At 50.0% G+C, this 17,662-nt stretch overlaps 1 protein-coding gene across 1 annotated transcript in view; it reads right to left on the bottom strand.

Annotated features, from left to right (window-relative positions):
• The window catches only part of LOC140404405 (dual oxidase 2-like), a 150,824-nt gene that overhangs the window by 98,364 nt on the left and 34,798 nt on the right, over positions 1-17,662 (bottom strand). Inside the window, exons 5-7 of the mRNA XM_072492898.1 lie at positions 16,782-16,969; positions 7,447-7,648; positions 4,851-5,017 (exon numbers count right to left, since the gene is read on the bottom strand). Coding sequence (XP_072348999.1) covers positions 4,851-5,017; positions 7,447-7,648; positions 16,782-16,969 — 557 coding nt within the window. The remainder of the gene's footprint in view (positions 1-4,850; positions 5,018-7,446; positions 7,649-16,781; positions 16,970-17,662) is intronic.

Genomic DNA, 17,662 nt, shown 5'->3' with positions numbered 1-17,662 from the left:
CCAGGAGCAGACGGTATAGTGCCCAGGACCGGACCTTCATCAGGTCAGAGGTCCAAAGGTTACTGAGGGAAAGGGTCATTGAAGCGAGCAACAGTCCCTGGAGAGCTCAAATAGTGGTGGTAAAGACCAGGGAGAAACATAGGATGGTCATTGACTATAGTCAGACCACCAACAGGTTTACGCAGCTGGACGCGTACCCTCTTCCCCCGCATATCTGACCTGGTAAACAGGATCGCGCAATAAAAGGTCTTCTCCACAGTGGATCTCAAGTCCGCCTACCATCAACTACCCCTCCGCACTAGTGACCGCAAATACACTGCCTTCGAAGCAGATGGGCAGCTCTATCATTTTTTAAGGGTTCCCTTTTGTGTCACTAACAGGGTCTCGGTCTTCCAACACGAGATGGACCGAATGATTGACCGGTACGGCTCCCGCGCAACGTTTCCGTATCTCGATAATGTCACCATCTGCGGCCATGACCAGCAGGACCATGACACTAACCTCCGAAAATTTCTCCAGACCGCTAAAATCCTTAACTTAACGTATAATAAGGATAAATGCGTATTTAGCACCGACCGTCTAGCCATTCTCGGCTACGTAGTGCGAAATGGAGTTATAGGCCCCGACCCTGAACGCATGCGCCCCTTCATAGAGTTCCCCCTCCCTCACTGCCCCAAGACCCTGAAGCGCTGCCTCGGGTTTTTCAGTTATTACGCCCAGTGGGTCCCTAACTATGCAGACAAAGCCCGTCCCCTGATCCAGTCCACAACCTTCCCCGTCGATGGAGGCCCGCCAGGCCTTCAGCCGCATCAAAGCAGGCATTGCAAAGGCCACGATGCGCGCCATCGGTGAGTCCCTCCCCTTCCAGGTCGAGAGCGACGCGTCTGACGTAGCTCTGGCCGCCACCCTCAACCAAACGGGCAGACCCATGGCCTTCTTCTGCCGTACCCTCCATGCTTCCGAAATTCGCCATTCTTCGGTCGAAAAAGAGGCACAAGCCATAGTAGAAGCTGTGCGACATTGGAGGCATTACCTGGCAGGCAGGAGATTCACTCTCCTCACTGACCAACGGTCGGTGGCGTTCATGTTCGATAATGCACAGCGGGGCACAATAAAAAACGACAAGATCTTGCGGTGGAGGATCGAACTCTCCACCTACAACTACGAGATCGTGTATCGTCCCAGGAAGCTAAACGAGCCTCCTGATGCCCTGTCCCGCGGCACATGTGCCACCGCACAAGTGGACCGCCTCCGAGCCCTCCACGTGGGCCTCTGCCACCCGGGGGTCACTCGCTTTTTCCACTTTATTAAGATCCGCAAACTGCCCTACTCCATCGAGGAGGTCAGGACAGCCACCAGGGACTGCCAAATCTGCGCGGAGTGCAAACCGCACTTCTACCGGCCAGAGAGGGCGCACCTGATAAAGGCTTCCCGTCCCTTTGAACGCCTCAGCATGGACTTCAAAGGCCCCCTCCCCTCAACAATCGGACCTTGTTTCTCAGAAGACTTGCTGTGTAAACTGGTAAGCATGAACTGCAAAGCGAACGTGACCCATCTTTGGCACAGCTACCAAAACCTGTAAAACCTGAACTCTCCTGCAAAATGGGAACTCATGAGTCATAGGGTTATGGAAGAGCACTGAAGGGGGCTATTTTGCCCATCGAATCTGCACCACCTCTTTTCCGGAGCATTCAAGTCAGTCCCACTCCCCAGCCCTTTCCCCATACTCCCTGCAGTTCTATCTCCTGCAAGCATTTAGCCTTTCGAAAGCGAGTAATGAAACTCAATTGGGCAATCCTGACCAGGCATTGCCTAAAAAAGTTTTTTAAAAAATGATCATAGAATCATAGAATTTACAGTGCAGAAGGCTATTCTGCCCATCATATCAACACCGTCTCTTGGAAAGAGCACCTTACTTAACCCCATACCTTCACCCTATCTCCGTAACCCATCTAACCTAAGGGCAATTTAGCATGGCCAATCCACCTACCCATGCACATCTTTGGGCTGTGGGAGGAAACCGGAGCAGCTGGAGGAAACCCACGCACACACGGGGAGGACTGGACGTGCAGACTCCGCACAGACAGTGACCCAAGAGGGAATCGAACCTGGGACCCTGGCGCTGTGAAGCCATAGTGCTAATCGAAGTATAGGGGAGGAGATTTAAATGAGGGAGGCACGGTGGCAGGGTGGTTAGCACTGCTGCCTCACAGCACCAGGGACCCGGCTTCGATTCCGACCTCGGGTGGCTGCCCGTGTGGAGTTTGCACTTTCTCCCTGTGTCTGCGTGGGTTTCCTCCGGGTGCTCTGGTTTCCTCGCACAGTCAAAAGATGTGCGGGTTAGGTGGATTGACCATGCCAGTAGTCCAAAGGTTAGGTTATGTGGGGTTACGGGGATCAGGTGCTCTTTTGGAGGGTCGGTGCAGACGCAATAGGCTGAATGGCCTCCTTCTGCATTGTAGGGATTCGATGATTCTAAATCATGAGGGGTCTGGACAGAGACAATGAAAAACTATTCGCATTGGCAGAAGAATTGAGAAGCGGGGAGCACGAATTTTGAGGTGACTGGCAAATGAAGCAATGGAGAGATGAGACAATATTTCTTCTCGCAACAAGGGTCGGGATCTGGGATGGAGAGTGTGGTGGAGGCTTGTACACTCCGGGCAGTTAGGAGGGAGTTGGATTATTATCCGAATGAATGGAGTTGTCTTTTTCTAACCCTGACCTGCCATATTTGGTCAACATTTGATGTTTCTATTATAGAATATCAGTGCCCACGTTTTTTTTTTTTAAATATAGGATCTGAAAGGGAGAAAGAATATCAAGTTACCAAGTAAAATAATTGGATGGAACACTGGTCCTCACTCCAACTACCAAACAAATAGTAGTTGCACTAACACTGTGATAGTTTTGATATCCTTTCTATAATGGAATTTCTAAAACACTGCTCTGAATTCAGCCTAACTGGTTTTCTGGGCAAATGTGCCATTACATTTTTAGTGTTGCAGCCTGTGCTCCTAGTTTTATCTACTCGGACATGCACTTTCAGCAAATTATGTACTTACACCCCTAGGGTTCCCAGTTATCGACTTTGAACGTCTTTCCTTTGAGTGAATCCTCGTGTTTCTACGTGTCTCCTCTTTCCTCAGCTACCAGGCCCAAAAATGGCATTGGTGACCATGAGCTTCCATTGGATTGGTTCATGATAATACTTGGCGAAGTGCGGCAGTGGTTTGCTCTGCCTTCTGCAAGATGGCTGACCAGGTAACTCTCCTGCCATCAGGCATATTGGAAGCATTCAATTGCCTGATAATCGACCTGTTTGGGCATGTTACAAACACGCGTTCCTTGATAATAAAGTCCTTTAAAAAAAAAAAAAAAAATTTAGAGTACCCAATTCATTTTGATAATTAAGTCCTGACGTGGGATTGAACCTAGAGCTTCATGCCGAGATGTAGGAATGCTACATCTGTGCCACAAGTACAACTCTGTATCTTGTTTACCCTCCCCAAATGTCTTACCACTTAACGTTTCTCTTCCATAAATCTGTCCATTCATCTACACTTAGTGCTTCTTCCTGAAATACTTTCTCTTTCTGGTTTAACAAGGCTCTTTCTTTTGTACAATCAATGGAATTTCAGATGATGTTCCCTGCACCCAAATCAGAATTCAAGAATGAAAGTGGCCTCTTCGGGTATCTGACATCCAGTGTGAGCAACACCGACCAGCCCTAACTGGTCGACTTGTGTTTTACCCCGTGTCCTCCCCATGTCATATCTGACAGCAGACTCCCGAAGCAATGGCTCTGCTCAGAACTCGGTCGCGGTAGGGGACTCCCAGGTGGAAATGCTTCCGGGATGTCCTCAAAGCTTCCCTGAAGTGGTCAAACGTCCCCAACGACTCATAGGGGACTCTGGCCTCTGGCTGAACAAAACGGACAAGGCTCCGAACACATCGAGAGACGTCATCGGGAAGGCACAAAGACAGGGTTGCGGCATCGGAGCGAGCGCACTGACCTCCGACCCTTCAGGTACCACCTACCCCGCAAGTGGCAGAGTCCGCAGATGGCGCAGAGGGCAGCTCAGCCACTGTGAAACCGAACGGCCCAGAGTGGAAGCAAATCAATCGCCACCCCGAGGGACTGCCTAAGAAATAAGCATAACCGGTGTTCATTTGAGCCACTTTGGAAGGATGGAAAGCTGAGGGAACCCTGCCTGAATTCAGGCAAAGACATGTCTGATTCTCAATGAGTGAGCTGTTGAACGTCGAATATACAATTATGGATTGAATACACAGGACTTTTGATCTGGACAGAACACCACATTGTGGTCGAAATTTATGTAAAATAGTCAGCACAGTGGTTAGCACTGCTGCCTCACGGCGCCGAGGTCCGAGGTTCGATACCGGCCCCGGGTCACTGTCCGTGTGGAATTTGAACATTCTCCCCGTGTTTGCGTGGGTTTCGCCCCCGCAACCCAAAGGTGTGCAGGGTAGGTGGATTGGCCACGCTAAACTGCTCCTCACTTGGAAGAAAAATGAATTGGGTGCTCTAAATTTATTTTAAAAAAAGACAATGTATGTAAAATGAATCCCTTAGATCCTTGACATGAACCAAAAATTGCATCTGATCTATTCGTAGAATGGTTACTAATGGGTAGCTGATATCTTTGTAATAGTGACTTTGTGGTAAATGTTTAGTAACAGAAGCATTGTAAACATTGATGCTGGAGCCTTGCTGATGGCCTATGACCTCAATAGCCAACGAAGTCGATGAAGAATGTTCTCAATCTATCCCGGCAAATGAGCCACAGGATTACAAATGAGCAGCAATTCCCGCGATTTGACTTTACCTGGAGAGTGGCAATGACTCGCTTCCGAGCATTCTGGAATAGTTTTTCATCGGTCCATGTGGGGTTCTGGGACTTAAGCTGGCCAGCCAGGTAATTGTGGTATCTGAACCAGATGATACTTTCCGCTTGCAGGAAGGGACTCTCGTTTGCCCTTGCATTTCCAAAATCTTTTAGCGGGTAATGAAAAAAAAAAACATTGTGGAGATTTGGAGAAATTTATCGTTCACATTTTCCCCGTCATCAATAGCATCGCATCTTTCCCTCTCTCAAAGCTTATCTATATTTTATGAAAAAGCACGTGTTATAAGGACATGCATGGGCTGCCACAATTCTGTATTTGGGTTTCCCCCAGTTTGGAGAAGCAATTGCCAGTAGCATTGGAAATGCAGGAATTTCGGACCGCCCCCTCTGCCAATCCCACATTCGCTCCACCCGCCACCTCCATACTCTGGAATTCTCTTCCGAAATCCCTCCCTGTTTGCGGCTACAGTGGTCGAAGGAGGCTGTTCGGCCCATCGAGTCCATGCCGGCTTTCTGTAGAGCAATCTAATCAGTCCCGTATCTCCCCCCTCCCCCCCCCCCCCCCCCCCACTCTATCCCCAGAGCCCCTGCAAGGCCATTTCCCTCCACGCAAACAGTTTGTCTTTATATATCTTATCTCAACCTGCCCGAATCTCGTGCACCTCCATAAAATCCCCCCCCCCCCCCCTCAATCTACTTTGCTCCAAGGAGAGCAACCCCAGCCTCTCCAACAGAACGACGAAGCTAGCAACCCACCTCCTTAGAACCACGCAGTGGAGCTCCTCTGCAGCGCCTCTCTCAAATACGTCCTCAAAATTAACCTTCCCCCCCCCCCCACCCAAAAACAGGTCGCCTGCTCAGTTTTCTTTCCTCCTGCTCTTTTTCATGGTATTTTGGGGCACTTTACTTAACAATAGTGCAAGGGATCCTGATTCCAACACTTGGGAAGGGGCAAGAGCCTCATGAATTTATAAGAGAGGCACATTTATGAAGAGGAAGGAAGTTAACTGCATCAGGATAGGAACGAGAAAAAATTATGCTGAACGTGTTATATGCGGAGCAGAATTTCTCTCCCCCCCCCCCCCAAAATGTCATTTTCGGCAAGAAAATCCATATTCTACAGCACACCTTCTGTGTTCCCATAACGGTCTCCTATCGTCACTCCACCTAGTGGCCGGATGCTAGAATTGTAATACATACATACAGGCACTCGTGTATACACGGTTTGTTTATTATATTATATACACTGGTGATAGTTCACACATCATCACAGGGCGCTGCATTTACGCAGCTCCACAGCACTTGCTCTCATTCAAGACAGGAGGATAGCAGCGAGGAAACACAGCTCCTCGATTCACAGAGGGAGCCCCTCAGCCGTTTGCTGGATGCTGCGGAGGAGGCGGGTGACAACATACCCTCGGGCTGGCTGGAGGCCTTCCAGCAAGGTGGAAAATCCCACCTGGGAGACGGTGGCAGCACTGGTCAGTTCCAGCGGCCTGACAAAGAGTACGGGCGTGCAATATGAAGAATAACCTACTCCGATCAGCCATTGCTCCCCGTTTCCTCGCTGCACTCTACCCTTCCGTCACCTTCCGGAATGTCGCCTTGCACCCACAAGCCGCCACCTCGCAGGGCCCCAGCACCCGACCTCCCACCAGCATCCTCATACCCCCCTGGCACTCCCCATCACAAACCCTCCCTGCTTAAGCGCAGTGCCCACACACACCAGGTATCGTCGACATCTGACCACCAGGCGTCCAGCTCACATCATCACCATTTGGGTTTCTTTTTTAAAAAATTTAGTGTACCCAATTTTTTTTCCAAATGAAGGGGCAATTTAGCGTGGCCAATCCACCTAGCCTGCACATCTTTTTGGGTTGTGGGGTTGAGGCCCACGCAGACACGGGGAGAATGTGCAAACTCCACACGGACAGTGACCCGAGGCCTAGATCGAATCCTGGTCCTCGGCGCCGTGAGGCCGCAGAGCTAACCACTGCCCTTCCCCCCACCCCCCCCCACCCTCATTTGTGTTCCTGCAGGAGAGGCTTGCCCACAACCGCCGCGAGTGAGCTGACAGGTGGTGGGATGCCTGAAATGAGGACCTTACTCTGTGCGAGGTGAGGGCCATGGAGCTTGCAGGGGAGGAGCAGGAGGAAGCCAGCACTGAGACCGAGGTGGGCCTGCAAGAGAAAAGCAAGGGGCGACTGAACCTTCATCCAGATGATCAGGCACAAATGAGTTCTGTGTAGTTCAAACCCTTGACCAGGCCTTGTACTAAAACCATGTCCCTTGCCTTGCAGGAACATCAACCAAAGAAACTGGACCATCTCGGAGGCGACCTCGGAGGAGGACACAGCTGAGGTGTCACGGTTATCCCCTGCAACATCCACCATCACATCGACAGAAACCTCAGCAGGTTCACTTAGTAGACGGGCTCCCGGGTCACTATCTGGTGAGCACCACACTGCTTCTGATGCACATCAGGTAGAGACAGGAACGTCCCAAGGATTGGGCAAAGTAACTCCTCAGAGATACGATCACCTAACAAGGCATGCTGAGGATTCAAGCTGCTTACCAAAAAGTCCCTGAAGTCCATGTCTCCTGGTTGCAGGATCTGCCATTTTCCACAAGCGAATCAAGCCGGAAGTTTGCCTCGGTAACAGTTTGTCTGGGCCTGAAGCCAAAAGGCCGTCAGAAAAGGTACGCAGGGCGTCACTCCAGGAATGGGACGACCCATAGATAGAGCTCCCATCGATCCATGTAGTGGCATGGTTTATCTGGATTACATCAATGACAAGACAAGTTATCAACAACAACAGCAGCAATTTACATTCTGTGGCACATGTAACACTTCAGAACACCCTCAGGCAGGAGCATTGCAAAACAAAGGAGAAAACAAACCCACATAATGAGATTTTAAGTCAGATGACCAAATGTTTGATCAGAGGTAGATTATGGGCAGCACGCCGGCACAGTGGTTAGCACTGCTGTCTCACAGCGCCAGGGACCCGGGTTTGATTCTGGCCTTTGCATGACTGTCTCTGTGGAGTTTGTACATTCTCCCAGTGTCTGCGTGGGTTTCCTCCGGGTGCTCCAGTTTCCTCCCACAGCCCAAAGATGTACAGGTTAGATGGATTGGCCATGCTAAATTTCCCCTTGGTGTCCAACGGTTAGGCAAATTTACAGGGGCAAAGGGATAGGATGGGGGAGAGATCCTAGGTGTGCGCGCTTTCGGAGGGTCGGTGCAGACCCGAGGGGTCGAATGGCCTCCTTCTGCACTGTATCGATTCTATGACATGATTGTAAAGAGTACCTTAAAGAGGAAAAGCGAGATAGAGACACAGCGATGCCATAAAGTCAGAGCCTTACAGCATAGAAAGAGGCCATTCAGCCCATCGTGTCGGTGCCGGCCATCAAGCACCTATCAGTTCGAATCCCATATTCCAGCACTTGTGTGCAGGGAGCAAATCCCAGATCTTGGGTCCCAGGCACCTGGAGTGAAATCAGTGGGGCGATGCCAGAATTGAAGGAGTGCAAATATTTCGGAGGGTCGTGGGGCTGGAGGGGTTTGCAGAGATAGGGAGGGGAAAGGCCGTGAACGGTTTTGAAAACCGGGATGAGAATTTGAAAATCAAGACAGCATGGTAGCACAGTGTAGGCAGCACGGGTAGCATAGTGGTTAGCACTATGGCTTCACAGCTCCAGGGTCCCAGATTCGATTCACTGTCTGTGCGGAGTCTGCACGTTCTCCCCATGTCTGCGTGGATTCGTGGATTTCTTCCGGGTGCTCCAGTTTCCTCCCACAGTCCAAAGACGTACAGGAATTGGCCATGATAAATTGCTCTTAGTGTGCAAAAAAGTGAGTTACAGGGTTAGGGTGGAGGCGTGAGCCAAGGTAGGGTGCTCTTTTTAAAAGCTGGTGCAGACTTGATGGGCCGAACGGTCTTCTTCTGCACTATAAATTCTCTGATTCTATGAAGCCATTGCTTGACTTGGAGTACCACACACATCTCTGTCTGTGTTTATGATGTGTAGCCATCTGCTACATCCAATAATAAGACAATGTTTTCCATCAGAAAACACAACTTGGTTGCAATCTGAATCATTTCTGTGGTGTACCTCAATCTTACCCGCTATTCTTTGTAATTATTATTGTGACAGGGAGGTTAATAATAATCTTTATTGTGACAAGTAAGCTTACATTAACACTGCAATGAAGTTACGGTGAAAAGCCCCTCGTCGCCACATTCCGACGCCTGTTCGGGTACACAGAGGGAGAATTCAGAATGTCCAATTCACCCAACAAGCACGTCTTTCGGGACTTGTGGGAGGAAACCGGAGCACCTGGAGGAAACTCACACAGATACGGGGAGAACGTGCAGACTCCGCACAGACAGTGACTGTTATAACCTGCCTACTGACGATTGGCTGGGGACTAATGATTATCCCACAATCCTATGGGAGTATGAACTTCCCCAATGAGGGGGGCGGAGAAACTCCTACTATAAATAAGCTGGCCAGTCCAGGAACCAGGAGGAAGGAGAAGGTAGCAAGGGAAGTTACTGCTACTGCTATGTATATGTTGTTATAGTAAATAAACTTTATTATTTTGTATCCTTAAAACTCGTGCTGGATTCTTCGGGGCCCTTACAAAACTGGCGACGAAGGTAAAAGTGAATAGCTGTCTACACTGCTGAAGCCACCTCCCTGGATTTTTGTTGGATACAGGTTGGAAGTTGTTTTCTATTATACCATGCCTCTGTACGGACGTTTGGATGTTTTTGATGCTGCGCTGGAAAGCTGGAACCAGTACACGCAACGGATGCGTTACTATTTCCGGGCAAACAATATCACTGAAAACGAGAGCCAGGTGGTCATATTGCTCACCGCCTGCGGACCGCATACGTTTGGGGTGATTAGGAGCCTTACGTACCCAGCTGCGCCGGACACCAAAACATTTGACGAACTTGTGAATATAGTGGGGCAACACTTTAACCCAACCCCGTCCACGATAGTCCAGCGTTACCGGTTTAATACCGCTGAGAGGACCCCTGGAGAATCCCTTGCCGATTTTTTATCCAGGCTACGCGGGATTGCGGAATACTGTGACTATGGTGAGACCTTGTCAGAAATGTTACGCGACCGTTTGGTTTGCGGTATTAACAATGCGGCCACCCAGAGAAAGTTGTTAGCGGAGCCAACATTGACTTTTCAACAGGCAATACAAATAGTCTTGTCCCGCGAGAGCGCAGAGCGAGGAGTACAGGAGCTACAGGGAATGGAAGTGCATGCCTTGGGGCGAAACCCTTTCCGCCCAAAAACGTCCCCCCGCACTCCTGCGGTACCTTGGGCGAGGCAACGACCAGACCGACGCCAGTGGCCATCGGACATTCCTCCCCGAAGGGAGCCTTCTCCAGAGCCAATGGATGAGGAGCCATGTCCGTGTCAGACTTGTAGGCGCCGACCCCGTCGCGGACGGCGGTCCTGGGGACGCCAGAGGCGCCGTCGTTCCGACCGAAACTGGGACCAGCCCAGGGGCCGTAACTGGGACCAGCCCAGAGGCCGTACCTTCCATGTGGATGAACCTGCGGCGACCACTCCTGAGGACGTGGAGACGGAGGAAGACTGCCTGCAGCTGCATTGTGTGGCAGCTCCCCGTGTGGCCCCCATTAAGGTGACAGTACGGGTCAATGGCCACCCGCTGGAGATGGAGTTGGATACTGGCGCAGCGTTCTCCGTGATCGCCCAGAGGACATTCGACCGCATCAAGCAGGGTATACAGACCCTTACACTAACTGACTCACAGGCCAGGTTGGCCACCTACACGGGGGAACCACTGGACATTGCAGGAACTACAATGACCCCTGTTGTCTATGGACGCCAGGAGGGGCGTTTCCCACTTATCGTAGTGCGTGGCCATGGGCCCAGCCTGTTGGGTCGGGACTGGTTGCGCCATTTGCGGTTGCAATGGCAGCACATCCTCCAAACAGTTTCTGGAGGGTTGACTGAGGTGCTAGGACGATACCCAGAGGTATTCCAGCCTGGTCTGGGGAAAATAAAAGGGGCCGTAGCCCGTATCCAAGTTGAACCAGGAGCCACACCGCGCTATTTCCGGGCGCGCCCAGTGCCTTACGCTTTGCTCGAGAAGGTAGAAGGGGAGCTCACTCGTTTGGAGAGTTTGGGTATTATCAGGCCTGTCCGTTTTGCTGACTGGGCAGCACCAATTGTGCCAGTAATGAAGCCAGATGCCACAGTTCGCTTGTGTGGCGACTATAAACTTAGTGAATACAGTTTCCCGACTCGACCGATACCCAATGCCTCGCATAGAGGATCTCTACGCGAAACTTGCAGGCGGACTCTCATTCACAAAATTAGATATGAGTCACGCCTACCTGCAGTTGGAGCTGGACCCTGCCTCCCGACCATATGTAACAATTAACACACACCGGGGCCTGTATGAATATACACGATTGCCCTTTGGAGTATCCTCTGCCTGCGCAATTTTTCAACGTGTTATGGAGGGCATTTTGAGAGGTTTACCACGTGTGGCTGTCTACCTAGATGACTTGTTGATTACAGGGACGTCAGAGCAAGAGCATTTGGAAAATCTGGAGGCTGTCCTTAAACGCCTTTCGGAGGCTGGAGTCCGTTTACGTCACACAAAGTGCGTATTTCAGGCAAAAGAAGTAGTCTACCTAGGTTATCGGGTGGACCGCGAGGGTCTGCACCCCGTCGCAGAGAAGGTGCGTGCAATTCAACATGCCCCCACCCCGACTGACACTTCGCATCTTCGTTCTTTTCTCGGTCTCGTAAACTATTACGGGAAGTTCCTCCCCAATCTGGCAACTACGCGGGCCCCCTTACACCCGCTGCTAAAGAAAAATCACACCTGGGTTTGGGGTCAGCCGCAAGAAACCGCTTTCCGGCGGGTAAAGCAACAATTGTCGTCGTCTGGGTTCCTAACCCACTATGATCCGGGAAAGCCTTTGCTCGTCACATGTGATGCATCCCCGTATGGTATTGGGGCTGTCCTGTCCCACAAGATGGAGAACGGGGCCGAGCGACCGATAGCTTTCGCCTCCCGCACATTGACTGCAGCGGAGAAGAAGTACGCGCAGATCGAGAAGGAGGGCCTGGCAGTGGTTTTCGCGGTGAAACGCTTCCACCAATATGTGTACGGCCGCCATTTCACTATCGTGACTGATCATAAGCCCCTGCTGGGACTCTTCAGAGAGGATAAGCCGATACCGCCCATTGCTTCTGCACGGATCCAGCGCTGGGCTTTGTTGCTTGCTGCATATGAGTATTCTCTGGAGCACAAGCCAGGTACGCAGATAGCAAATGCCGACGCACTGAGCCGATTGCCTTTATCGACCGGCCCCATGTCGACCCCCACGACCGGTGAGGTGGTCGCAACCCTAAATTTTATGGACACCTTGCCTGTCACGGCATCACAGATCCGTGAGTGGACCCAGACGGAGCCAGTCCTGTCAAAGGTTCGGCACATAGTCCTGTATGGTGGGCAGCATAGACAGCTCCCAGGCGAGTTACGGGCATTTTCCTCCAAGCTGTCAGAGTTCAGCGTGGAAGACGGCATCCTCTTGTGGGGGACGCGTGTGGTTGTCCCGGAAAAAGGCCAGGAGCTGATATTATCAGACTTGCACAATGGGCATCCGGGCGTGACCAAGATGAAAATGTTGGCCCGGAGTTATGTCTGGTGGCCAGGCCTCGACACCGACATTGAGAAGGTGGCCCAAAACTGCTCCATTTGCCAGGAGCATCAGAAGCTTCCGCCGGCCGCGCCCTTACATCACTGGGAATGGCCAGGGCGGCCTTGGGCACGCTTACATGCAGATTTCACAGGCCCTTTTCAGGGATCCATGTTTCTTCTACTCATTGACGCCCAGTCCAAATGGCTGGAGGTGCATAAGATGCAGGGGACAACGTCCTGCGCAACAATTGAAAAAATGCGTTTATCATTTAGCACGCATGGCCTCCCCGAGGTGCTGGTCACGGATAATGGCACTCCATTCACGAGTGAGGAGTTTGCTAGGTTTACAAAGATGAACGGCATCCGCCATATCCGCACTGCCCCTTACCACCCGGCTTCAAATGGGTTGGCAGAGCGTGCAGTGCAAACATTCAAAAGAGGCCTAAAGAAGCAGTCTTCCGGATCAATGGACACGAGACTGGCTCGGTTTTTGTTTACGTACAGGACCACCCCCCATACAGTGACTGGGGTAGCTCCCGCAGAACTCCTAATGGGCCGGAGACTTCGCACCCGCCTTAGTATAGTCTTCCCGGACATTGGCGCAAAAGTACGCCGCACACAAGAACGGCAGGGACCGGGATTGTCTCAGCATCGTCCGATTCGGCAGTTTGCGCCCGGTGACCCAGTATTCGTGCGGAATTTTGCTGGTGGTGCCCAATGGGTTCCTGGGGTAATCTTTCGCCAAACGGGCCCTATATCGTACCAAGTGCAAGCCCAGGGTCGTCTCCAGCGAAAACATGTAGACCACGTCCGGTCCAGAAGATCATCCCCGCAAAAGATTCCCCGCCCCCGGAGCTCAGTTCAACAGCGGCAAAGACCAGAAACAAGGGAAGGTAGTCCTCCAAATCTTCCACTGGTGCCTCACTCAAAGCCTGCGCAGGTCATGACGGGACCGAATGGGGACAGAGACGCTGACATGACGGAGGCAGCAGACTCTGACTCCGAGATGGAGACACAGGATGAATCAGAGGGGGAATCCTCGGGTCCACAGGCCGTGGATGTACAACCGCGCCGTTCATCACGGAAGCGCCGGTCTCCGTCTCGTTATACGCCGCCTGATCCAGCGCCGCGTGCAAATGGCGTCCGGCCTGCGGCCAAACGAGTTCGACGCCTCCCTTCGCCAGGGCCTACGGTGGATTCCTTGGACTTTGGGGGGGAGGGATGTTATAACCTGCCTACTGACGATTGGCTGGGGACTAATGATTATCCCACAATCCTATGGGAGTATGAACTTCCCCAATGAGGGGGGCGGAGAAACTCCTACTATAAATAAGCTGGCCAGTCCAGGAACCAGGAGGAAGGAGAAGGTAGCAAGGGAAGTTACTGCTATGTATATATTGTTATAGTAAATAAACTTTATTATTTTGTATCCTTAAAACTCGTGCTGGATTCTTCGGGGCCCTTACAAAAGTGACCCAAACAGGAATCGAACCTGGGACCCTGGCGCTGTGAAGCCATACTGATAACCAGGATCAAACCAGGCATTAAATAGATTTTTTTTAATCCATTTTTATGGGATGTGGGCGTCGCTGTTTGTGGGCTTCATTGCCCATCCCTAACTGCCGTTGAGAAGGCGGTGGTGAGCCTCCTTCTTGACCCGCTGCGGTCCCTGTGGTGCAGGTATACCCACAGTGCTGTTAGGGATGGGGTTGAATCATTACCTGAAGCAGCACTCCCTTTCCGATGGAACGTCAAACCAAAAACCCTGGCAACCCGGTGAAAAGTTGTGACTGGTCACGTTCTGACAAAAGGTCATCGGGCTAAAAGGTCAACCTGGTTCCTCTGCTGCCTGACCTATTGCGTTTTCCCAGCATTTTCCCAATCAAACTGCTCAGGTGGATGCAAAGATAATTCCCTGGCTTGACTTGAAGGAGGCCTGGTAGCCTCCCCATGCTCCTTCCTAAACACCATCACCAAAAATAGATACCCCTGAAGAGTAGATGCCCCGTCTCAGGAGCTGAACATGAAAGAAAAGCATGTGCTTTTATGCTCATTTATGATGGTGGGTGCATCTTCTTTCAGCCTGCTAAATATTTACTTAGTTATATTTAAATGCACATTATCAATGGTGTTAAAAGCTGTGCCTGTGACAGTGCAGTATACCATCAGTACTGCACTGAAGTGTCAGCCTCGATTTTCAGGGGAGAGTGCTGAGCCTATAACCTTATGACCCCGGGATGGGGGATCCCAGGGTGGGATGTTGAACCCATAACCTTCCCATCCCAGGAGCCGGGGGGGGGGGGGGGATGCTGAACCTTCTGACCCAGAGGCAAGAGTGCCAACAACTGAACAACAGCTGCATCCTGATAATAAGGAATTAGCATGGTACCACCGTAACAGTATTCTTGTTGGGCTGTACACTGATTCAAATACAGCAGAGTGTGATGAATGTAGAATTTTTGTACATAGATCACATTATTTATTATATATATATATATATATATATATATATCTGTTGCAGTAATATATTTTTTTAAATCGTGGTTTAACCTACAAGCAGACAGTGTGTCTGAAAAAGGTGCAATTAAGAAGTCATAAAAATAACATCCTCATTCATTTCAACCAGCTAATTGTTAACAGAGAGGGGCCAAATGGAATTTTATGTTTGCTGGAGATTTCCTCGAGAGTGGATAATTTGAGACATTGTGTTTAGATTTAGGTGAGCGGGTCATCTGAGTGGGATAAAGATGATGTAATTAATGGGAGGAACCAGATCTGTCTGTAGTTTTGCAGTTTGATTATAGGTTTGGCCATCTGCTGGGAATTTTAAGTTGAGCAGCAGCTCTTGCCAAATGCTGTCAGGTTGAGCAGTAGTCTGACACAGCCAGAAGGATCTGCAGGCTGTTTCCTGAAAGAATCGATCTCTCTCTCTTCAAGCAGTCTTTCCCAGAGATCTCTATAGAAGTGTACAGCAAGTAACCCTGTGTTTGCTAACTTTATTTATAAGTGGCTTTTGACCTGTGATGGACTTTGCTTAATTGGAGATAGAGAAGGTATCGGTTAGTAGTAAAAAGGGTTTCATTTTCCTTTTTAAGAATCATTTAACCGTGAATTAAAAGGCAGTTTTTTGTGTTAATGTTTTAATCCTGCATTAGGAATAACGTTTGCTTTAAAGTAAAAGATTAAAATTGGTCAGCGGAATCACTCCTGGATCGAAGTATCCTCTCCTCACAGTTTTAAAATATTTTTAAAAAATATTTGGGGTTCCTGTATTCTAGAGATTCACGCAGTAACGAGCTTGATGCTTAATGTAGTTATCAGCAAAGTCGAAAGAAACCTGGTCCCTTTACCCTTGAAAGGAAGTGACTAAGTCAAGCAGAGGGAACAAGACAACAAGTGACCAAAAGATTATTTAGAACATGATTTCCAAGTACAGTAAACAGAACAGTAGAGGAACATTGGTGCAAACAGCAAAAATGTCAAGACAGAGTTCAGGAGGTGCTTCTTCAACCAAGAGTATCAACATTAAATAGACTGTAAGAAGTGTATTGGAGGCAAAACACTTCTTAATCATTTAAGACACAATTGTATGCTGTAATGGGAGGACCAGGGTAGAAAGTTTTTTTTTTTTTTGAAACAGATGGATAAATACTAATTCATCACATTTCCTCCCAACTTGTGGCTTTTAGGAAAATTTGTGTTTTACTTATTGTGCACTTCACTCATTTACATTTCCGGCTTATTTGTCAGTGGCAGGGTGGCTAGCACTGCTGACTCACAGCGGCAGGGTCCCGGTTCAATTCTGGCCTTGGGTGACTGTCTGTGTGGAGTTTGCACGGCCCTAGGTAGGGTGGTCTTTCAGAGGGTCGGTGCAGGCCTGATGGGCCCAATGGCCTCCTTCTGCACTGTAGAGATTCCATTCTGTAAAGAATGTTGCTGGCAGGCTCCGACCATCTGCTGATTCATGAGCAGCCACTAGGTGGTGGCGATGAGCAGCAAAAAGTGATTTTTCTCTTCCCCGACACTGAACCCACCCCTGGCCCGCCCCTTATCAAAGGAAAAAGGGTTGAGATGGGGAAGTTGAGAACTGGGAAAGTGCATCTCCTGCTGGCAGTTCTGTTACCTGTGAACTTGAAAAATTAGAAAAGTGCATTATTCATTGGAGCAATGAGGGTGCGGCATCTCGTTACGAAACGTACCTGCAGTCGGGGGTTGTTTGGACTTTGGCCTGAGCTTGTTGTCCACTGGCTTCGCTGGAATGGCAGCTGAACATTCCCTGTGTTGTTAGGATCAAAAACCGGGTCTCCGGAAGGAATATGAATGTTTAGGAATTCAGGGGGACAACCGGACCCAGTTACTTCCAAAATCTCGTCAATGACGTGAAACCCTGAAAGGTTCAAACAAGATGGAGAACATTCATTGTGGGAGTTCAGGAATTTTTAAAAGAAAATCTTAACTAACTTGAGGGATCAATATTGACTTCATCCACTGTCTCCCTACGGAGCCAGTTTGTAGAGCCATAGAGTCCCTACAGTGCAGGAGGTGGCCATTCTGCCCATTGAATCTGCACCGACCCTTCGAAAGAGCATTCTACCCGTGTCGACTCCCCCGTCCACCCCGCCCTATCATCGTATCCCACAACATAATCACGAGGGGGTAATTTTAATAATAATAATAATCGCTTATTGTCACAAGTAGGCGTCAATGAAGTTACTGTGAAAAGCCCCTAGTTGCCACATTCCGGCGCCTGTTCGGGTAGGCGGTACGGGAATTGAACCCGCACTGCTAGCCTTGATCTGCCTTACAAGCCGGCTGTTTAGCCCACTGTGCTAAACCAGACCCTAATTTTAGCACGGCACCTAACCCGCACATCTTTGGACTGTGGGAGGAAACCAAAGCAAGCCCACGCAGACATGGGGAGAACATGCAAACTCCACACAGACAGTCAACCAAGGTCGGAATTTAACCCGAGTCCCTGGCACAGTGAGGCAGCAGTGCTAACCACTATGTCACCGTGCCACCCATGAATTTGCTCCACGGATTCACTCACTACATTGCCTTGTGTTGATCTTGAAAAAAG

Source organism: Scyliorhinus torazame, chromosome 30 (genome assembly GCF_047496885.1).
Source record: "Scyliorhinus torazame isolate Kashiwa2021f chromosome 30, sScyTor2.1, whole genome shotgun sequence".
NCBI classification, from domain to species: Eukaryota; Metazoa; Chordata; class Chondrichthyes; order Carcharhiniformes; family Scyliorhinidae; genus Scyliorhinus; species Scyliorhinus torazame.
This window is presented reverse-complemented; position numbering and strand designations above follow the sequence as displayed.